At 37.6% G+C, this 23782-nt stretch overlaps 1 protein-coding gene across 1 annotated transcript; it reads right to left on the reverse strand.

Moving 5' to 3' along the window:
* Positions 1-227: 227 nt before the first annotated feature.
* On the reverse strand, positions 228-23782 carry LOC132180905 (protease Do-like 7). Its single transcript, XM_059593897.1, has 24 exons — positions 23303-23782; positions 22963-23033; positions 19919-20053; positions 17482-17540; positions 16936-16972; positions 13646-13771; positions 13424-13513; positions 12642-12707; positions 12495-12551; positions 11393-11458; positions 10682-10789; positions 8588-8668; positions 7955-8004; positions 6402-6567; positions 5291-5806; positions 4163-4345; positions 3981-4086; positions 3556-3726; positions 3386-3465; positions 3083-3310; positions 1981-2196; positions 1642-1799; positions 1102-1213; positions 228-605 (listed from the first exon to the last, which is right to left on the reverse strand). Exons 1-24 carry the CDS (start codon positions 23592-23594, stop codon positions 429-431), a joined length of 3351 nt encoding a protein of 1116 aa, XP_059449880.1. The 5' UTR covers positions 23595-23782; the 3' UTR covers positions 228-428.

The raw sequence follows: 23782 nt of genomic DNA on the forward strand, positions 1-23782 counted from the left end.
TCTTTCCAATTTTTTTTTTGTTGTTGGTGTCAGGAATGAATTATCTTGTTTTACATTTTCTTCAGATCCTTTCCTGGGTTTTATTACAACAAACATATTTGATTGTAGGTTGGGCATGCTGTGGGGCATTGGTCTAGGTTCTAGTCCCCAACTTCATTATTCATAGATGGCACAATAACCCAAATATGTATACATAGAAAAACAACTTCTGATTATAGGTAGTTGAATGAGGCAAACAATATAGATTTATTTCCTTTCATCAAACAATTGGTATAATAAATATTTTCAGTTTACAATGAACCTTAAATAATGATTGAATACATTTCCACCTAAGTAAAAATGCCTAGTACCATGTAATCCACCCAGAATGCAGCAGCACCCATTCGTGTCTGAACCGAGGAATCCAGGTGAGGATACTCTTGTCTCTCTCATATACTAGTGCAGCCCAATGCCTTGATCGTCTCTCGACGCCACATTGCAGTCTCAGGATTAAATCTCAATTCCCATGTAGGCCAGTAGTGCAAATCCTGCTTCAATGTTAGTACCCGAGGCTTTCCATTCAGGTGGACTGTCCGCACACGAACGAACTCCCCATGTTCTAATTCCTGAATTGCGTTAAGAGGAGATCATCATAAATAAGCATACCACTTGCTACACATGCAAACACACTTGTATCCCACAAGAAGTGAAAGGTTTTTAAGGCCCCAAGTCAAATTGACCCTTTAAGAAAGTGACAAAATCCCACAGCTTCTATTTTATATCAGGCGCCCAACAACTTACAGACAAGGTCCACGCACTGGTTTTAACTAATGCTAAATGCCTCTGCCCCATAGTATAGCATAAATTAAGATACATGCTCTCTGTTTTCAAGAGAAGCCACAATGTTTTTATGTTTTCCAATTTCCAAGTCGCTATCAACATCAAGTATTTAAATCAAACAGAAACAAAAAAGAAATTAAGGGAGTGGTGGGTTAAGGGGAGGGGGGTGTTGTAGAATTTTCAAATCACATAAGAGGCACGCACATGCGCACGAGTGTGCCACACACACGCATACACATGCATATATTGAAATAGAGCAGGGGAGGGAGCTAGCGGATATACCTTTGTCACATTAACAAAAGCATCTAAATCAGGAGTCGGTTTTCCATTAACTTCAACAATCCACTGAAGTGCATACAGACCATACCTATGCACTGGACTGCCGTGGCACCACCTGGTAAATTTCACAAAGTTATGATCCATGATTAGTTGAAACTTTAGAAGGGAAAGTACCAACTTTTATTAAAGTGTAGAAGAGTAGGAGAGGCGATTAGCTAGGCTTGGCCCCGGGTTCGGTCAACAGTGAGTAGAAACACGATAAAATTTGTTGTCTTGTGATGTTTGACAGGCATTAAGCTGAACACTTACTACTAAATTAGCCTTTTTAACTACTTTTGTGGGTGTAAAACATTTCTATACTGCATCCAGAAACAAGCAGTTTGCAAACACTTGGTCGAGCTACTTGTTAGTGAGAATGCCGACAGAATAGCTATTGTGTATTAAAATTAAATATCCTTCATATCACTGCCAACATTCTAAATGTTTGCTGTTATGTCCATATCAACAAAAGCATAAGATATTTGTAATGAGCAAATCTCATACCTCGCCACATACACACCATGACCTTCTTCAGGAAGAAATCCAAGAGCACGTACTGCTGAATGAGGATCCTGAACAATACACCCACACCAATTTATCACACGGGTTGTGCCAATCCCATCCCTAACATCTGTCCCCACAAGAATATCAATTTCACGTCCCTGGCAGACCACACAGATGAAATTATTAATAATGATTCATTCAGTGCTCCTCATATAAGGATTCAGTGCACAATAATATGAAGCAGATAAGTATACCTACGCAATACCTCCTCAAGCCCTGTTCCTAAATAAATGTTAAAATAAAAAATGTGAATCTACATGGAACGTATTATTTGGTTACCTGCCGAAAAATGGTCAAGTTAAGCTTTCCATCATTGTTATCACATTTGTCTAATGCTTGGCAAGCAGTTTCTATGTCATGGAAACATGTAACTGGCTCTTTGTCGATTGCCAAGATCATGTCTCCTTGTTCCAGTAAATTTTCAGCTTGGGATCCAGCCAAACAACCTTTCACACGTAAAACCTGTCGTCTGATTGGATCTTTCTTGACAAGAGCCTACACAGAACATTCACTAATTACTAAATTATAAAATAGGGATATTGGTATTACAATAATATTTATCTAAGAAAGGAAATAAGGACACCAAAGCAACACAATAAAAAATAACTTATCACAACAACAGGCGCACAATTCCAACATCTAAACCTGGCAAAATCAATGGTGTTTAGCCAGAACAATACATAAAGTGAAACATAAGTTAATAAGCAAGATAGGTTAAAACTGGTCACATACATCCACTTATAAGGCTTTGGCATTGATAGACCAAGAAAAAAATATTCATTTTGCATCCTCAGATCTGTTTCCGCTATTTTATACATGTTCTTATGTTCTCTCATTCCAATTCTGCTAGGCCTCCACTTAACGCCGCAAAGTTCTTTTTTTTTTTAGTCTACGAGTCTTCAAGTAAAGCAGACAACTAAATTCAAGAAAAAGAGAAAAAAAAAAAAAAAATACACAATTTTTATCACTCATTAACCAAGGATTAATTAAGACTATAATGATAATCAAAATATGACCAGTTAAATCAAGTTTGAAATTATTAAAGGCCACACTTCTTGCAGACTATGTTACTAGAACTTAACAAAGAAACATTAATTCTATTCGAACCTACCAAAATTATTGAACGTCTTTAATGTTCTATTACTAAATTCCATTGTCTAGGATACTTCATCAACACGTATGTGTTTTAGGAACCACAATATTAAACTTGTATAAGCCATTATGGACTCACAATAAAAAGAGAATTAAATAAACAAACCATTTTCCTTATCACAAAGATGAATGAATTCTTAAGTTTAAATCAAGGGAGAAATGCATTCACATTGCATACTAAAAGAAGAAAAAAGAAATGATAAACTATTTGCTCAGGAAGAATACGTACTTGCACCCAATCATCGCCCAGTCCAAAACTCCGGGCCTTTGACAGCAACGTAGGATAAAGTTCAACCTCTAAAATTCTAACGAGTGGCATGGGCCTTCTGACACCATTTATGAGAAGAGGTGGCCCCTTTGCACCAGATATGATTTTGTCAAGCACTTGGCTGATTGTATATATTGGGATACCTCTGACAAATTGATGATCCTCGGACGTGTTGCAGCCAAATTTCAGCTGAAATCAGTAATTTATCTATCAGAGTAAAGCGATAATGAAGCACATCAGAAGAAGAAATTTTACAATGGAAACCTGAGTTGAAAAGCTTCCCCATATAGCTTGGACCCTTCCATGCTCATCAGTTAACGCACCCGAAAATGTACTTCCAAAATCTGAGATACAGAGAAGGGTAAGACATCAGAAATGCATCAAACTCAACATCTGGACAAATAAGATCTACTTTAATAACAGAGTGAACTTGCCAGTATCAAGCTCGATGACTTCCATGTTGGTTGCCCTATACCGTGGACAATCAGCTGAGCCAATATTCAATGCAGCACATGGATTGGTCACAATGGATTTTCTGGATGTCGCTTGCAGGCTTCTACTTAACCCCACAAGATACACCGAGTCGCCACGACATAATGCAGGCTCTGTCTCAAAAAGTATAAGAATGAATATGCATATATTAGGTAAAACAACTGTCATTGGACTTGGAAATTCGTAAAAGCAGATTTATTACTTCCACGCATGAAAGAAGACCAGCTGTATGTCTGCTAAAACATGGGTAGTGATGCAAAAGTGTGACATGGCAAAAATAGACTTTTTTTGGAATATGGAATCTGACCAAGTCACTATAAAGCGAACAAATGAAAATTGAGGAAACAATATGAAAAGTCAAGCCTACCAGGAAGTAGCTCAGCAGCCCGAACAACGGAGGCACCAACTGCTCCTAGAGCAGAAGGATCATATGCGACAAGAGCATAATTGTGAACAGGGTGGAGAAAAACAACCTATAAAGAAACTGGGCAACTTAAGCAGAATAGTAAACAATGTTTTTCAAGATTTATAGACATCTAAAAAATTTACCTCCCCGGGAATTTCAATTGGAAAAGCAGCAAAAGACAGCATCACATCAGATGCAGATATTGCAACTGTGTTCTTATCAACCACCACAAGTCCCATGCTTTGAGAATGATATATAATGACACCAGTCCCAAAAAAATGTTGTGAATGGACACCATCAAGCATACATGATGGTGGCACATGGACCTGCAAGTATAAAAACCATCTTATTAACAACATGTAAGCTCTCGAAAGAAACACTTACGTAATGAGAAAGCAGTGAGCCATCCATGCCAGCATGTTTGACCCATTGAGAGTGTGTTATATATATAAAGTAAAATATGGAAGAATGACTCTCTGAACCAAATATAGTAGTAACAAAGATGGAAACGGTGCTTCAAAACTAAAGACTAAAGAAAAACAAAAGCCTCTTGTAGATTTCGATTGGATGTGATCAAAATAATAACACCCCACATTCCTGGTATAAGCAACTAAACAAATGAACCTATGACTTTATCTACAACCCATTCTTGTGCGTGTTGGTTGTGGGGGGGTGGGGTGGGGGGGGGCATCATTTGGCCCAAAGACCACAGACTCCCTGGATTGGAGGGGCCTCATCTGTGACATACCTAAAAGCCAATATGACTTGCACTAGATACCAAAGAGGTGTTTGCTCATCACTGGAAAGTACAAGTTAGTGACTTTACTTTAAAACGGAACTATTAAGATTAATATTTTTAGGGATGGTTTTAAACTTGCTTTGCATATGATACTAACATTTGTATAACATATGTTCACACTTGCGTGAAGCGTGATCCTCTTCCTAGAAAATTCTGGATAATTAAACTTAAAAGGGCCAAATTGGCACACTCATAAAACTCAAAAAGGAACATTACTTCAATTCAAAGCCCAAGGATTAATTGATGGGAATCTTTAATGCAATAGGCACCACAAACTTTAATGCAATGGGAATCTTTAATGCAATGGGATTAATTGAACAAGGTTAGAGGGTAAAGTGTAAAAACCTTTAATGCTTACGTAACAAGAAAAAAGCAATAGGCACCACAAACTAGTTGGGTAAAAAATCCACTAGGCGATTCAACAAATTTAGGCAATTGATTGAAGACAACAATGATTTTATAAGATAATTACCTCAAACATTACAAGAGTGGGCTCTATCACACGTTCAGAAAAAGAAGCATTAGCGGCAGTTGCTGTTGCTGTTGCACCTTGAAAATCTCTTAAGATAGCATTTTGTGCAGTGTTAGGATCCTCCAACTTAACTTCTCTGGTTTCAAGCAAGGTACAGTCAGCAACAACATTTGTATTAGCAGACAATTCCTCTTCCACCCTTCGTTTCTTTGTACCAACAGAGTCATCCCGAGGTCGTGTTTCGTCACAAGTATCTTCACAATTTGTTTCCATACTGGTAACACCATCAGTCAACTCCTGGTTGTTACTCTGATGTAAGTCTCCCATACAATTAGCCTCGCCTCTCATTGAAAACATCTCGACTGCCAGACTCCCAGCATCATTGATACCAGGGGATAGTAAAAGGGAGTCAGATTGAAAAGCAGGCTTTGCAATCCACAGACCAGTACTATCATCACGAGTGTATATTTGCGGAGGTGCATACCATTCATGCCGATCAATTGTGACAAGTACAGACTGCAGCCAAAAAAAGTCAGAACAATCAGGAAAAACTACAAGGGGAGGGGGATGAGGGGGGGAGGGGGGTTGTTGAGAGAGAGAGATCTAAGAATAAATGTTATTCTAACAATGAATACAAGTACATAGCACAGAGCACAGAGCATACAACAGAAGACCCAAGGAAGGACAATTAGTGCCACTCATGCTTACAAGTGTGATCATATCAACCAAGACTTCTATGGATAAGATCTAAGAATAAATGTTATTCTAACAATGAATACAAGTACATAGCACAGAGCACAGAGCATACAACAGAAGACCCAAGGAAGGGCAATTAGTGCCACTCATGCTTACAAGTGTGATCATATCAACCAAGACTTCTATGGATAAGAGTCAGCGCATCTATGTGCTAAAACCAGGGGAAACAATCTAATTGAGAAAATAGCCACAATAGATGAAAGAACCAATAGGCCTCAATAGGTCCATGAATATTGTCCTCTATTAGTCAAACAATAGTAGTCATTGGAGTAAACCAAACCAGAAATCAGTAATAAGTGTCAATTCACCATTGTGATAAATGATCAATATACTGTAATAACTAATCATCACATACCTTCCTCCGATGACGATCCATGTAACTTATATACTCCAATGGCACTCGAGCACCCCTAGAGAGCTTGAACAGAATTGCAATTAGTTCCTCAAGACATGATATTTCTTCGCCAGCAAATTTTTTAATAATGGCATGGCGAGGAACTCCTGCTCTAAAGAGCATATATCTGCAATAGGTAAAATAATATCTCCATTATATTTAAAAGGCCTACAGTGTCAAAGTACTGAAAGCAAACACATATTTGTCCAATTTTTCAATATGATTGAATTGCATGCCATACTGTAACACAAACTCAGGATTATTGGCATGAAAGTTAGTGCCACAAGTTCAAAATGCCTTATTGAGAGTCTTGACAACTCAGGCACAATTTAGCTGGCCACTCTTTCAACTCATATTCTACACTAGTATGTGATTAGACCGAAAACATTTCTGTGAAGATCATCAAAAACAGGGGCAAATTAATTGTAAGGGGGCTCCAGATAATTACAGTATCGAACCCTATGCTACCAAAACTTCTAAAGAAATGGATGGAAGGGTTTTAAGAAAGTTAAATAGTACAATACATAAAATACCAATACAACAGATGCTGAAGAACAAAGCTTTTTCTATCAACATCGAACTGTTCGAAGTCTTGGCAGAACAGTCCCAAAGCACTGGGTGGAGCTTCTAAGATATCACTCAGCAGTCCTCTTAGGCAGCTTACTACCAGGTTGGGCTAGCTCATATATTAAAACCCCACAATACTTATTTATTACAGTGACCCACTTAGGGAACCATGGAATATGTTATCAGGCAACATATCTTCTACCAATATTAATTAGGGAGAACAATCATTCTAGTCTTAAATTATATATTTGACAAAGAGGTAATACAAAGTACAAAAGATCAACATAAATTTGCAGATTGTGCATATGTCAATAGATGAATACACCAAAATAATTAGTAACATTAATCTTCATACAAAACCCATTCTCTGCAATGTGCACCAACTGGATTGAGAGAAGTGGCTTGGGTTAGCTGGGTCCTTACTTCTAACTGACTTTGTTAGATAGCCTTGACACGTTCTGTTTCCAACAATTTAATAGTTGGCCAAAAACATGGCACTGACTATCAGTGGTAATACATGTTGCAAAAAGGGAAACAAACAATAAGTATTGTTTGGAAATAATGGCCACAAAGGAGGCTACATCTCTGTCTATGAATCTACTGGTTGGAACCATAACTATCAAGGCTTTCAATTTTGTTCATCCTTTTAGGAGGTTCATTTCTTAGGTGTAATCATGTATTTGTGCAAAAAATATGGGAAAAAAACCAAATGTTCAGTCCATTGCCCAGCCATAATTTCATGAAGCTGTTGAAGCCCCTTGACTGCAGGTTGCTGGAAAATCCAAGGGTGCTGGTTCAAAGGATTGGGATTTCTAGAAATTCAGTTTGTAATTCTTTATGAGACTTCTTCTACACTTTTAATAGCTTCTCTTATTTTGGCAATAAAAATTGATGTTAGTTATCAAAAAGAACATGTAAATTTTCATACTAGATATAAATAAACTTACCCTGGTTCTGTAACATATACGAGGCCACAGTGGAAACGGAAATTTCTGGCCTACATCAAGTAAATATAAATTAGTTATAATGTCTTCTATAATAATAAGAGTTACATAAAATACATAGGTAGCAGAAAGCAACATTGACCACACTACAATTTAGCAAAGCTAAGTTCAACAGGTTTGGCTTCACACTAATTGAAGGTCAGATTCAAAAAATAAAAATAAAAAGAAGAAACTGATGTAACAACTGAAGCATCCTCGCTTCATTCAAGAAAGGTTTAAACTGATAGCATTCCAACAAGTTGTGAAAACCTCCGCCTGATCTGATCACATGCAATAAATACAGCAGTGCCCCCGAATGAAGCAAGAGCAACTGGGAGAGAGGGAACTTGCTTAGCAGCTTTAGAAAATTACATTTCCTAAGTCTCAAACTGATGCATGCCATGCATGAAATGATCATCCAATCACAGTCAAAACTGATGAATCAACTGAGAGTCTTGCGCAGCCAAGAATCTTATGTCAAAAGGACTAGCGATGATGAAGGAAAGAACAGGATTTTTAGCACAATACGTAAATAAAATGGAGGATAAAAAGTTGCCACTCTTAAGAAGCAAGCAATAATTACAAATTGCAGCCTACCTGTTGATAGGAAAGAGGGTGTATCACTGCGCCACTTACTTCTAAGAAGTAATCAGGAGTTATTGAATGTAAATCCTGCACCTGAGGTATATATAGAAGATATTAAATTTTGCAATAATAAAATAAAAGTAAAATGGAAAACTAATAGAAAGCTCTGAATATAACCAAGTAAACAGTACATAGAAAATAAATTGTATCGGTAAAATCTAATATGCCATTGAAGGTGGGAGCTAGCACAGAAAAAGGATGAGCATCCATAGACAGGGTGATCCAATGGCCAGCCCAGAAAAACCAAAATCTTGGGGATTGAGCCTGAGGTTTTAGCCTTTAGGCAAAGGTTGGGTGCTTTTTCTTAGCCCAAGCTTGACTATCAGCGGCCTGGCCCAGCCCAAAAGTTAACAGTCTTAACCCAAACGACTTGAGCTACAATTTTTCTTTGTTAAAAAGGAGGAAATTACAGCTTTATCTCGTAAAATTATACAAAACTCTTTCTCACTTTCAAACTGAAAACTCTTCTCAAATATCAATCATCCAAACAGGTTTCCAACTGACTCCCACCATTAATACATTTTTCAAAACAAGCCACAAAATTATTTTCAAAATACAAAACACAAAACACATTTTAAAAACAACTAAACACATGCTCATTTTCCAGGTGTGGAGGCTGCCTTGTTACATTTTTTTTTTCTTAAAAAAAAAAAAAAGAAGTGGAGTCAGGTGTGGTGGCCTATGGTGGTGGCAGCCACCGCATTGGCTGCCAAAACCGTTTGGCACAGCAGTCACCACAAGATCTGTTTGGCAGTCTCGTGATGGCCAACAGATTTGTTTGGAGACCCCGCAGTGGCCAACACCAAATTTGAGAAGCAGATACCATAACAGCTGCCAATCTATCTAGCAACCTCCACAGGGGTGGCAGCCACAAGCCATGGAGGCCAGCTGCAACAGGCCCAATAATTTCTTTTATTTAAAAAAAAAAACACACACACACACTTGTCAGTTTATTGTTTTTCAAAAATTTTACCAAACAAATATTCTTTTGTGACCCCACTACAACACTTTTTCAAATGTGACCCCCACCAAAACACTTCTCAATTTTCACATTTTTCAAAACCCAAAGCACTTCTCAAAACTTTACCAAACCAACCCTAATGTTTTTTTTTTAGACCTGGGACCACCACTTCTCTCTAAGGCCAAGCCTAATAATTTAGCTAACATATGGTATTGGTTCAGCAGCCGCGGCCTACACCATTAATCAAGGAGAGGGACACAATACGAGCTTATTTCATTTCCTGAGATTATTACACGCAAAACAACCATAATAGAGTTCAGCCTTTAAAAGCCATGTGATGTGTATAGACATCATTGATGCTAATTTCCGTATTTCATCCACCCCCCCCCCCCAAAAAAAAAAAATTCTATACTATAAAATGAAATACATGCAGACTTTTTCATGCAACCAAGGAAAAAAAGGATTAAGAAAATAATTAAAGTAGTTTATCTTTAAGTAATAGCTCAAGAAGGGTCTTATATTATCTAACTAGTTGAATATTGATGAGTCAATTTGCAAAATTTTAGGTGTCTCTTTTCTGCCAGGCTTTCCCTTTAAGCCCTTGCTCAGGGATCTAAACCACATCTATGAACATTGCAAAGGACCTAATCTTGATGTCATATTTGCAAAACTGACCCTTAGTCCAATAGTCTTGGGTCCATGGTTATTCGCAGTCAACTCCATTTGGATTTCATTCTTATTCATGCCACTATGGCCCTTATATAATTAACAAGCTTCATTAGTCACTTACTACAGCTACTGCTAGGTGTTTGCTGTAAGACCTACAATTCTATATGGGTCAAGAATTTCATAGACCAACGCATAGAGTGGCTCTAATGGTTTCTAAGTGAGTCTCAACAGGATCAATATCAGCATGCAGATAATGGTCTCCAAGTGAGTCTCACCAGGATCAAGTTCAATATTTTTCACAGCAAGCTATGTACCAGAATACCTTAGTACACTTTTCTCTAGAAAAAGTAAAAAGGCAGTAACCAATGGTTACTTGAACATTAGCAAAACAAAAAACCAAATAAAGTAACTCTCACCACCAAGCTGACGGTCACTGATTTGCCACCCCTTTCAGTTTGTAATTCAATGTTCTGGTTGACACTGTCATCAAGCAAAGTCTCCAACTTCAAGAATTGAGTAACCACCTGCATTAGGATTTGCATGCATTAAACCAACTCATGCAAGAAACAGCTCAACAGTAGTAGAAAACAATATCTACTAAAAAAAAATATTCTTCTTCAAACTAAGGCATGATTATTCAAGGCTATTTGCCCTTTGTTACATAATGAATAATGTCCAAATGAAGTTGCACAACTCCACATGAGCAAAAAAAGCAGTAAGGATGTCCCAATGAATGCGTGGAAAAAAAATATATAGAAAAAAGAGAATATTGGGGCTTGTTAGAAATCGGCTCTCTTTCAATTATCCCCATCACCAAAAGGAGAAAAACAAAACACACACACACTTCTTCATATCAGCTTCTATACCCGGCTCGGGAAAAAAATAATAACAACAGAAACATTATGTTTCCAAAATTTCATCTTCTATAAGAATTACTGGAAGCTTTTTTTTTTTTTTTTTTTCTGTTTTTTTTGACGAGTCAACTAGTGCTGCTTTCTAGTAATGAGTTTTGTATAACAATGCAACCAACAAAATAGTCCAGCATTTACAATATATGATTAAAATCATATACAATAGCTCATTGCAATAAATCAATGAAGTCAGGAGTAAATCAAGGCATAACTTACTTCCCCATTCACACGAACAAGAACATCTCCTGGCTCCAAATTCTTATGAGCCGGGCCACCAGGCACCTGAAACAAGGCCAAGACCATATGGGTCAAAAACTCACAAAACTTTACCTTTAAAATATGAAGGTTACATTCAGTATGCAGAATAAACCTCTGAAATAGAATAGCTATTCCGTAATTTGGTTTTTTGTTTTGTTTTGTTTCTTTTTTTTTTTTTAATTCTTAGGAATACTTAATCCACAGGAAAAGCTATCCGTTCCCTATGGGATAGCACATCGATTAATCTTCCCACAAAAACACTCAACAGAGAACAATTGAATCCTCTCTCTCTCTCTCTCTCACTAACATCATAGACAATTCTGGCATTGTTGTTGAAGCTGAAGCTGAAACTGGGAAAGATAGATGCTTTGTTACATTAATTACAGGTCCGCTAAGCCTTTTGTCACTAGCTGAAATAACAAAAACCGAGAATTCTTCTCTTAAAGCTAGAAGAATACACAATAAGCATATCAACCAGGACCTATGGAAGAAAACCATTTCTGAATAAAGGAGATTTTAATGATTTTGTAGAAGAAAGATATGCCGGTGTAGGTAATAGTGGTGGGAACACTACTGAAAGCTTTGGGGAGAATTTAGACAAGTACTGCTTTTATGTATGTGGCATCATCAGGCATGAATTAAAAAAATAGTCATACCATAATTGTTTATATTTAAAAACTAGAGAAAAAATGTCCTTAAAAATGTGAATTAGAATTGTATTAAAAGGGTGTTTTAGAAAATTTGGCTACAATATGATTCCATTTACCAGCGTATTGCATTGTACCAAACAAAATAATACATATTTAGTGTTCGATTTTAGTGTTACAACCAAATTCAGGAATAGGAATAGTTATTCCATTCGAGCTTCTTCTATTTCTAGTAATAACTATTTCTTTTCCCAATGGAATAGCATCATTTCGTGTATCAAACGTACCATATGAAAGATATTTTTTTGATAAGTAATTGAAAAATACTAAGAAAATTATAATAAAGTTTAACATTAGAAACACAAAATCTACTCTCTTTTTATAGGAAAAAAAAATCATACAAGCGTACTTACCACGGAGTCAACAACAAGCATTCCAGTTTCCCCCGCTGGAGATGCATGTCGTACCACCTAAACAAGTCAAAAGTACAATAAGGAATCAAGGAACCCCAATTTTATCAAAACATTATTTGGAAACAACGCATGTGTAAAGGTAGAGACCTGCTCTGTTTCACTATGTAGACCAAGCCGACGTGTCTCATCAAATCCTTTATGGAGAAATGTTGCCTATACCATGGATTACCAAATCCAAATCAAACAACAATAAATCTCAGATATTGTATACAAAACATCCATATTTTCCAAACCGAGAAAATAAAAATTTGCATAACTAATTCAACGTTTTTAACACAACTTGATAATGACACCACTGGCACATCAAAGATTTTTGAAGTGAAAAGCATCATTAACAGCCACTTTAAAGATCAGGAGAAAACAACCACTTCACAGTCTACACAAAGGACAACTTTTTCATAACCATTTTCTTTATTTTAGGTAAGTTGTCATTTCCTTCATATGACTCAGTATTCACTGCCAGAAGTCGGTCAAATGAATGGTGTACGAATGTCTCTATTCCTTTTACTAATTTCCTAAGTAAATTAACTCAGTGATCAAACGCAAGAGTGCACAAAATTCCATTCTCCCACCACCCCCACACACCCAAACAACAAATGTCCTCAATGTTCAGCTGATGTACTATAGTTTCCCAGTCTTAAGACCCTATCTTGGTATGTGCTTAAATAAAAATTATAAAAATGCAGCATGCTTTAGAAGACAAGCAATAACACAATGATTTACCATGACAGTCAAGTGAAAATTAAATTCTGGCCTAATCAACAAAATATGTTCAAACTTGTCTAACGTGGTACTAGTGGAAAAGTAAACAATTAAAAAAGTAAAATTACTGGTAGGTAAGCTCTGCAAGGATAACATTAACAACAAACCTGAAGCGTACCACGAGGAATGGTAACTGCCTCCCATTTATTTACATAAGAATCACTGCCCTTCTGAAGAAACCTCAATGCCCTCACAACCTGCCAATCAAGCCGCTCTATGTTTAGTGCCTAATTTGAATTACACGCTCCCCACTAGAAGGATTGTGCTTGATATCAATTAGAACTGGAAGCATGGCATAAAGGTTCAGCAAATATACAAGAAGCGCTCACTCGTTCTAAAGGCAAAAAGAACGCTGATGCACTCGATGACTTGCTCCCAGCATTCAAAGCCACCGCTCTGCCTTGCCAATCAATAACTGGGGAACCACTAGAACCACCTTTAGTCCCAGATGCAGCCTGCAAGCAACCAAATCATTAACTAAGAAAGAAGAACGTTTAGGCTCAAGCTGCAAAAATGCAGATCAATAATATGGTGACAGACAACCAGTAAGGAATGTCAAAAATCAGTTATAGCAGAATCAAGAAGATGGCTCTTCATGACAACTATGTCCCACAAATTAGCAGCAATTTTAATGCACCATGGAGCATTATAAGATGTCAGGACCTTCTATCGACTGACACCAAAAGCCCAAAACCATAAAAGCGTAAATTTGAAGGCTTTTTAGTGCACACACCAAGCATAATTTTTTTTGATAAGTAATAATGCATTAGAATAGCGCAGAGGGGCGTAATCCAAGTACACAGGAAGTATACAAGAGAGCGATTAAGAAGGGGAGAAAGAAGAAGAAGAGAACATAAAAAGAAAATCAAGAAAATTGATTACTAAGGGTGCAAGCCAGCCTGCCATCCAAGTGAAGAGAGTATACAAAAAGAAATGAACAAGGACCTCAAGGTTCCTCGACAAATCCTCAAAGCATCTAGCATTCCTTTCCTTCCATAAACACCATAAAAGACAAAGGGGAACCATTTTCCACACCACTGCACTGCGGGATTTACCACCCTACCACCAGCTCGCAAACATCTCCTTTACGCTTCTAAGCATAACCCAACACATGTTGAACCGAGAGAAGATAACATCCCACAAAGTGCGCGCAACCCCACAATGAAGAAAGAGATGATCCACAAACTCCTCTTCTGATTCACACATACAACATCGGTTAATCACAACAATACCTCTCTCCCAAACATTATCCAAGGTAAGAGATTTTCCAAAGGCGGCCGACCAAGCAAAAAACGCCTCTCAAAGGAACCTTGGTGCGTCAAATACTTTTCCAAGGGAAATGGTTGGGCTCTTTAAGAACAAGCTTCCTATAAAAAGAGCGAACCTCAAACTTCGCTTTTCTTGAAGGAATCCACCACATCCGATCCTCCCCTTCCCAACGCATCGAGAGCGAATACATGAGCGAGAAAAGAGAGGCTAAGACCATCTCCTCCCAATCTTGAATCCTACAAGTAAAGGTAACATTCCAAAGAACCCTACCATTTAAACACTCCCTGATATCCACAATGAAAGCATCCTTATTACTAGCAATATTGAAGAGAACGGGAAAAGCCTCCTTGAGAGAACTCGCCACACCAAGTATCCTCCCAAAATTTGACTTTCGACCCCAAGCCAGGATCAAATCTAAAGTAACTTTGAAACAACCTCCAGCCCCACCTAATGTGTTTCCATAACCCCACCCCATGCGATCCACAAGGGACCTTAGAACGCCAACCACCCCAAAACACCCCATACTTCGCCACCAAGATTCTTCTCCACCAAGCCTCTTCCTCATGAGCAAATCTCCACAACAATTTCCCCAAAAGAGCTTGATTAAATAAGCGCAAACTCCGAATCCTTAAACCACCCTCAGAAACCAGAGAGCAAACCTCGTGCCAACTGACCAAGTGGAACTTAAACTCATCATTGAGCCCACCCCATAAAAAATCCCGTTGGAGCTTCTCAATGCGATTCGCCACAGTAACAAGGATAGGAAAAAGAGACAAAAAATAGGTAGGGAGATTGGATAAGGTGCTCTTGATGAGGGTGAGCCTAGCCCCCTTGGACAAATACTTACGTTTCCAAGGGGCCAACCTTCTAGCAATCTTCTCCAACATGTCCTCCCATATAGCCAAAAGCTTGAACGAGGACCCTAGTGGAAGACCCAAATACTTCAAAGGCAACGAACTAGTACCACATCCCAGAATACCAGCCAAATCACCCGCCTCATCCGTACCTCCAACAAGGACCAAAACAGATTTGACCCGATTTACTTTTAACCAAGAGATAGCCTCGAAGCCAATAATAAAGGCTTTTAATAAATCTGATTTGGTTAGGAACAGCCCCACAAAAAACCAGCGTATCATCAGCAAAAAAAAGGTGAGAAATAGTTACCCTGTCAGGCTCTCTAGCTCCCACATAGAAACCATTGATAAACCCCCTATTGATAGAAGCATTAATCATCCTACTGAACGCCTCCATGACCATGATGAACAAAAAAGGCGAAAGAGGATCGCCTTGTCTCACCCCACACGAGCTCTCAAAGAAGCCAAAAGAAGAACCATTAATCAAAACTGAGAACCGCACCGACGAGATACAATGCTCAATCCATAAATACCATTTCTCACCAAAACCGCACATTCTCAACAAGTAGAGTAAAAACTTCTAGTTCATATGATCATAAGCCTTTTCCATCACCAAGCATAATTAAGTGGCTCAATAGTTGTGTGTGTGTAATTGGCCTCAAGGAGAGGGGAAGGAGAGATACGAACTAGTGATCTCCACTTCGTGAAGCAGCATGGTCTCCAGTCGATTGAGCTACCCCTTGGGGCAAAGTGGCTCAGTAGTATAATATGGCAACACACTTAACAAAACAAATTCATTCAAAAATTACGAAACATTAATTCCATTAAAATATTTTCAAAAAGCCACCTCAACACTACTTATTTTCTTCCAAGGAAATGAAAAACTAAGAGAAATTCTTCACATTCATACACGCATAGGATTGGTTGCTAAACTCTTGCATAAAAGACAACATGAAATAGCCACCAATGTACCAAGATTGAAGAACTGGAAAATAAAACAATTAGATCAGAAGGAAAATGAATCCACTGCCAAGTTCCATTCAGCAGAATCAAACCAAGATCCAAAAACTATTGCTAGCTTTCAAGGGAGAGAGAGAGAGAGAGAGAGAGAGAGAAACTAAAACAATAGAGGGAACAAGAGAATATACTACCTATCATCAAATTTAACCATTTGAAACAATAACTATTTTAAATTTAAAGATTAAAAAAAGCAACAAAAAGCAAGGCCTGCAAATGAAAGTGGACAAACTACTAATGTTATCAATTTCAATTTCAAACGTGCTAGCAATAAATGTGGACATGCCTGGGCATGAACTTCTTGTTTTAGTTTTTAAATATCATTGGGAGAGCTTGAGTGAAGTTGAGAAGATGCTAAGCCCCGAATGAACATAATCATAACTCCCAGAAAAGGTCAATTACTCAATAATTTAGTCTTTGTTGCCGACATAAAAAAAATAAGAAACTATCTTATTATAGGTAATGATTAAGATACTTACTTGCATGTAGAAAGTATTGAAGTCATTGTAGCCATCCCTACACCAAATAACAATCATTATTTACTACTATCGGTAGTGAACACATCATAGGTACACAAGCATGGGAATCTCAACTTGGTTTAGAATTATAATTCCTGCATAACAAAGGGCTGACAAGAAGCCATGACCAGAACCTCGCAAATTGCATCACATTCTTAAGAATTTCAATGGCAGAAAATGGAAAATATAATATCGTAACTCAGTTTTAATGAAATAATCTCATCTCACCACCAATAGATGTAGAATTTGAATACGCACACAACTAGATCAGAGAAACAGAACCAAAAATCTATAAGAGACAAGAATTTCAAATTTGCTCATTGATGTAGAATGTGTATACACACTCTACTAGATAAGAAAAAACCACGACCAAAAATCCCTAAGAGAAGATTTTCTAATTTGCTCAAGTTGATGTCAATTAAATGTCATTAAATTATGTTTTCCAAATGTGCATTTCTTCAAAGAGTAAAGCAAACAAAATAGAACTTTCGTAGAGATACCACATACTTTTTATAATGAGGAGCATCTCTATCTAATCGAGCAACAGTGCCAGCCAAAATGGAAACCTGTAAATTCAGCATCAAATCAATGAAGGAACCTTGATGGAAAAAAAAACAGTATTAGAATAAATTAAATTCCCATAATCTTATGATAGGGACCAGATGCAAAATATATGTAACATCGAGAACGAAGCTATGACAATATTCCCTTTTTTTTAGCGGGTTGGTAAGCAGGAACCAAACACGACAAACATAGACTACATGTAGGCCACCACAATCAAGTTCTCACAATAGTTTTACCAGGAAAGTTGAAATGATAAATCATTAGCAATTGCACTAACCACTACCATGTTCAACATCAAACACATATATAGATATATACCTGCATGCATACATAAACTTAATTTCATGAATTACATTCCTATACAAGATCATATATACATAAATATCTTTGGACATGCATGTAAGCCTGCATGTGTGTTTGCCGGTTAAAATTTTGAAGCTGCAGAGACATACAACAGCTAGAGCAGGAGTTATAACCACCATCAAAGTGGCCTTGTCTCCACTAATTGGAGTCACTCTATTTTTATAAATTATGATCATCATTTTAGCTCTACTTACAAATAAGGGTTAACTTTATATTCATAGCTTGGTGAAACATGTGAACCCCGACCGCACGTGCATTTATAAAATTAAAGACAAATAGAAATGAACCCAGACCCTAACGGTTGGAGATAAAATTAGATGGTTTTGTTAATAGTATCAAACCTGGACCGACCCAGCCAGTCAAACTAGTGAACCAGTCACTCAAAGGTTCAAGGTTTTATTTGGATCACCAGTCACACAATAAAACTTACTCAATTCACCCAATTCTTTTACAAGTTTGAGCAACTCAACTTATAAGACTCTGTTTATCATTGATGAAAGCTTAATACAACATGGGTCTTGTTTGACAACGCTTTTTGGGGGAGCTTTTTGCTTTCTAGCAAAAAAAAGCAAAAAAACAAAAGCATTAACAAACAACTCCAAACATAAAATACTTGCAAAACACTCAACTTTTTCGATAAGTAAATTATCTATAACAAAACACTCAAAACTACTTTCACCTTTATGTGACATAATCACTTTTTCAACCAAAAAGCAAAAGAGCAAATTTTTTTTTTTCTTTTCTTTTCTTTTTTTTTTTTGGCCACCCTGCGGGTAGAGTAGTAAAAGGAGACGATGTAAGGTCAATGCTTTAGGTGGGTTCCCCATTTGCCTTACGTAGGAATTCAAGAACATTTACTCTTTCCCTTCATTTTGAGATGCCATTATTATCTCAAATGGTAGTATCAATGGATTCCTTATAGAGACGTCTTTCTTCAATGCTACCTCTTCTATCGATTAGCAGGCATAAGAGGAAGATTGCCAAGGAGATGCTTAAACCTTGCTACTATTGAGATTATATAAAAAGAACAAGTAGAACAGTTTTTGGAGATTAGTTGGAAGCCATCAAGGAGCAAAGTTCAAGGTCTCTAGCAGGAAATGGCTCAGCTGAAATGAGGATATTCCGATGGATGTAATGAAAGGCAATGCAATTCAACAGGTGCTTCTTCCTCCTCTCCTAGATAACATATTCCTTTGCAGAATTTAAGCCATCAACCAAATTCTTTGTTCTAAACAGGTTTTGGTTGTTGTATATACACAATCCTGCTCATTATAAGATCAATAGTATCAATGTATCATAAGACATCAATCAGACTATCTTCATTTTCTTAAGTTCCATTGGCATTTTGTCATGCTAATAGAGTAAAGGTGGTCAGTCTGCTGGTCTCTAGCAAGTGAAAGTTAAGATTTCTCCAAAATTCTTTAATGAATGAAAATAGACAATTAGATCAGAAAGGTTTTTGAAAGGCCTATGTACTTAATTTAACCAAAGAATGTATTGGCGCTCTATTTGTATGGCCCTGGATTATTAAATGCATTAATTGATGGTAAAAGAGTACTTCAGTAACTGTATGCTACTTGAGGCCCTGGATTATGCCGAGTAAATGTGTCATTTAGAACTATGTTTTAGCTTTTCATTTATTGCTTTCTTCTGTGAAATCGCCAAAGCTTGTTTCTTGTTCTATACATGTGATTCTTGCAGTGTCAAAAGGAATTTATGAGCAAGCATGCATCTTAAAGCTAACTAAAGCTCGACTGTCATCTACAAAATATCCCATTGTGCAGGAGTCCTTGACATATTTTCTGACATCTAAAACAAAACCATGCATACAGAAGTGGATAAGACATGCAAGCATCTGCAAACTTTTACCGAGTCTCTTAAAAAGTTACAAAAAGATTGGCATAATCAGTTTGTTATTATACCCTGAGAAGTAGAAAGAATTAAAATCCCCATGTAAATATCTCAAAAATTAATCAAGCTCTAAGAGTGATTTCCAGTCAAAATTTGATGTGAATACCTTTTCACCACTATCATTACCAACAACCCTAATTTCCAGTCCAACACAAGCAGCCTCGGGAGCAAGAGGAATCTCCTCGTAACTAAGAAACTGGATTGCACCAGGATCATAACGAAAGAAGCCAAAATCATGCACCTAGAAGATTGTTCATGTAAAGTTAGTGCCACTGAGAAATACACAGGAAAGAAAATTTGTTGAAATTTGAGTGATATATCTATTATTTGTGTCAGCATAAGGACAATAAGGCATACACATTAACACAAGCCCTGTGCTAGCCAAATAAATCATCTATACACTATGACATAACTACAGTATAGATCATGTTGAAAGCAAACTAACTTAATTTTCCAAGTGCAATAGCTCTGAAACTCTTGCAGCATTTCAAAAGCAATGTGAAAAGAAAATGAATACGCGGAAAGAAACACAAAAATATATAGACCAACAAAATTGACCTGCTCCTATTTGTGGCAGCATTTTTAACTAACACAGAAGGATATGAAATTAAAAAATAAATAAATAAACTATACCAAAGTATAAGAGAAAAATAACAGAAAACTAGAAAGCTAGCCATTCCAGATATCATAAACAAAGAAGCAAAACAAAAACAAGACAATAAACTACAAAACAAAAAGTACACATTTAAAATTGTTATTTGGACCTCAAAACCACAAATAAGGGGGCCATCACATCAGAAATAGTGATCCTGGTCTAGTAACTATCAAGACATTTTCTCCCCTCCATAAGGGTGATTAAAGAAGACTAGAAGAATAAAGGTTCTTCCATACCAGCAAGCTATAGATTGGAGACTAAAGGGTTTGCTAGATGAGCCCTAGGTGAGCTCAGATTCTCCAATTCCTATTGCGTGAGTTCTAGTTATTTCTCTCTCTTCCCTATTCCGGTAGATATGGCTAATAGAATTGAAAAGCTTTCGAGGGACTTTCTATGGAAAGGACTTGGTGATGAGTTTAAATTACATTTAGTGAAGTGGTCGAAAATTTGTACTCCAGTAAAATCAAAAGGATTCGGGGTAAAAAATCTGATTTAGTTTAACCAAGCCTCATTGGGTAAGTGGTTGTGGCAGTATGCTACAGAGAGGGAGACTTTGTGGAGATTGGTGGAGACTTTGCGGATGTCAGTGGTGGATACTAAGTATGGTAGTTTGATGGGAGGTTGGTGTTCTAAGGAGGTTGTCAGGCCCTTCAGAGTAGGAGTGTGAAAATGTATAAGGAAGGGGGGGGAAGCTTTATCTAAATTTGTTAAGTTTGAGGTGGGAGATGGATCAAAGGTGCGATTTTGGCATGATTTATGGTGTGGGGAACAGGCCTTGAAGATTGTTTATCCAAAATTATTTAGTATTGCATGTTGCAAAGATTCGTGGGTTGCAGGTCATTTGTAGTTCCGAAATGGAAATGTTCATGGGAATATTTTCTTTACAAGACGAGTGCATGATTGGGAGGGGGAAGTGGTTTCTTCTTTCTTTGAGTTGTATCTCAAAAGTAAGGCAAGGAGGTGAGAATAGAATTTGTTGGATACCTTCTAAAAGGAAAAAAATTTAAGCAAAGTCCTACTTATGTGTGTTATCCATTCCTGAAACTTCCACTTTTTCGTGAAAGAGTACTTAGAAGGTTAAGGCTCCTTCGAGACTAGCGTTCTTTGTGCGGACAGCGGCTTTAAGAAAAATCTTGATTTTGGATAACTTAAGAAAAATGAACGTTATTGCAGTAGATTGATGTTGTATGTACAAGAAAAGTAGGGAATATATTGATCACCTCCTTCTTCATTGTGAGATTGCAAGAGAATTATGGAGTTCACTTTTTCATTTTTTTTGGTGTTATTTGGGTTATGCCTAGAAAAGGATGAGAGAATTATAGGTGAGTTGGAGAGGACAAATGGGAAAGTGTAATGCTTTGGAAATGTGACTGTTGGCTCATTTATGTCTAATGTGGTGTATTTAGAGAGAACAAAATGCAAGGAGCTTTGAAGATCAAGAGAATATATTGTTAGAGCTGAAAAAGATGTTACAGTCTCTCTACACATGGATAGCAACAATCAATAGCCTGCCTGTTTCAAATTTTTTCGAGATTTTAGGATTTTTGTTCCTCCTTTCCCTATATTAGGGGTTTATCTTGTATAGTTCTATATATTATGATTTTACTCCTATGTGCTTTTAATGAATGTTTTGAGAGCTCGAACAGGGGAGGTGAGAACTGAATTATTTGTAAAAACAAAACTAAAACATGCAAAAGATCAACAGAAAGAAAAAATGTTAAAAATATATATATATATATACTAATGAGCTTCTTTAGCACAAACTCCAAGCAGACCAACGCTAGAGATCTATTACCTCACCAAGAAGCCAAACACCATTCCACACCCAAAGATCAAATCAACTTTCCATTCAAAAATGCTACATAACTTGCATGAGTTTTCACTCACTTACATAATTTAGGAAGGTACCACTAGTCTTCTTTTTGGGGGCAGGGAGAATATAGTTCACACCCATTTTGCAGCCATTTGGATTTTAAAACTCCAGCTTCCAATTATTTAACATTAAAAACCAAGTTATGGCCTGTTTCCAATCCAAGGACCTCCATTAGCATTTGCATCAATCTTTGAACGATTTTTTTTTTTTCTTTTCACATAAGCCATCCAATTTCTTTTTCATCACTTATGCTCCCCACCTCTCTCTACCCTCCCCACCATGGAGGGTCCAACTTCCAAGGCCGGGGTGGTCAGTTGAGAGAGAGAGAGAGAGAGAGAGAGAGAGGGAAGATAGGAGACAGAAAAAAATAGTTTAAAAATTCATATAAATGCTAATAAAGGTCTTGCATTGGAAATGGAACACAACTCGCTTAATGTCAACAAATTGAGAATTGAGGTCTTAAAATCCGAATGGCCTAAGTACAAGACGTGTCAAATATATTATCCATTTTTCTTCTATAACTAGTGCCGGAATCTTTCTTCCTTGTTAATGTCCACCAAGTATCTTTTGTGATTTCTACGTATGTCTTTTAAGTTTTAACAAAACCAGAAAGAGAACTCACCGGATCTCTGTATATAGGATGCACCGGAATTTCTTCACGGTTCACGAACGTGGCCTCTGCAACTACAGGACCTACACAACCAGCAAATATAAATTAGTGAACGAAAGCATAGATAAACAAAAAATACAGCCACAGGAACAGTCCTACAGTAAAACAAATATAAAAGCCCTCCTCCGTCTCGTCGCACCCAAAATTCCAACGGCTTTTTGGGTTTTGAAGTGCTTCAAGTTCTTCCATTTTTTCCCACATTTTCTCAGCGACCAAACAAAGAGACAGCGCAATTGAAGAATCATTCTTTATTCTTTAAACTGATGAGAAGAAATGGAATACATATAACTACCGGGCTTGACCACATGCCGGTTGGTGAGGATAATCCCTCGGCGCTTGTCGACGACGAAGCCGGTGGCGTAGCTGGCGCCTGCAGACTCGGTGTCGAAGGCGCGGCAGGCGGTGGTGCGAAGCACGACCACGGCGGGAACGACCTTGTTCAGCGCCCGCCTCCAGTCCTCTGCCGTGGCCACGTTCTCGCGAAACGGCGGGTCGATCTCCATGCACAGCTCGTCCTTGGCGGTACTGGCCCCCTCCACCAGCCCCATCGCCTCCGATCCTAGCCTCTCCAACGGATCACCCATTCACAGAATAGCGCTAGGTCTCGTTGTTGTAGTGAACTTTTCTCGGGAAAGTGAAGGAAAGCGAGAAAAAGTTTAGGGTTTTAGGGTGGGGTGTGCGGAATGGGTGAATGAAGAAGAGTTGGGGAGTGTACTTTAGGCGTGTCGTGTGGGTGTGTTTGCTTTGTTTGTATGTGTTCCTGTTGGTGAGG

The sequence above is a fragment of the Corylus avellana genome, chromosome ca5 (assembly GCF_901000735.1).
Source record: "Corylus avellana chromosome ca5, CavTom2PMs-1.0".
Lineage (NCBI taxonomy): Eukaryota > Viridiplantae > Streptophyta > Magnoliopsida > Fagales > Betulaceae > Corylus > Corylus avellana.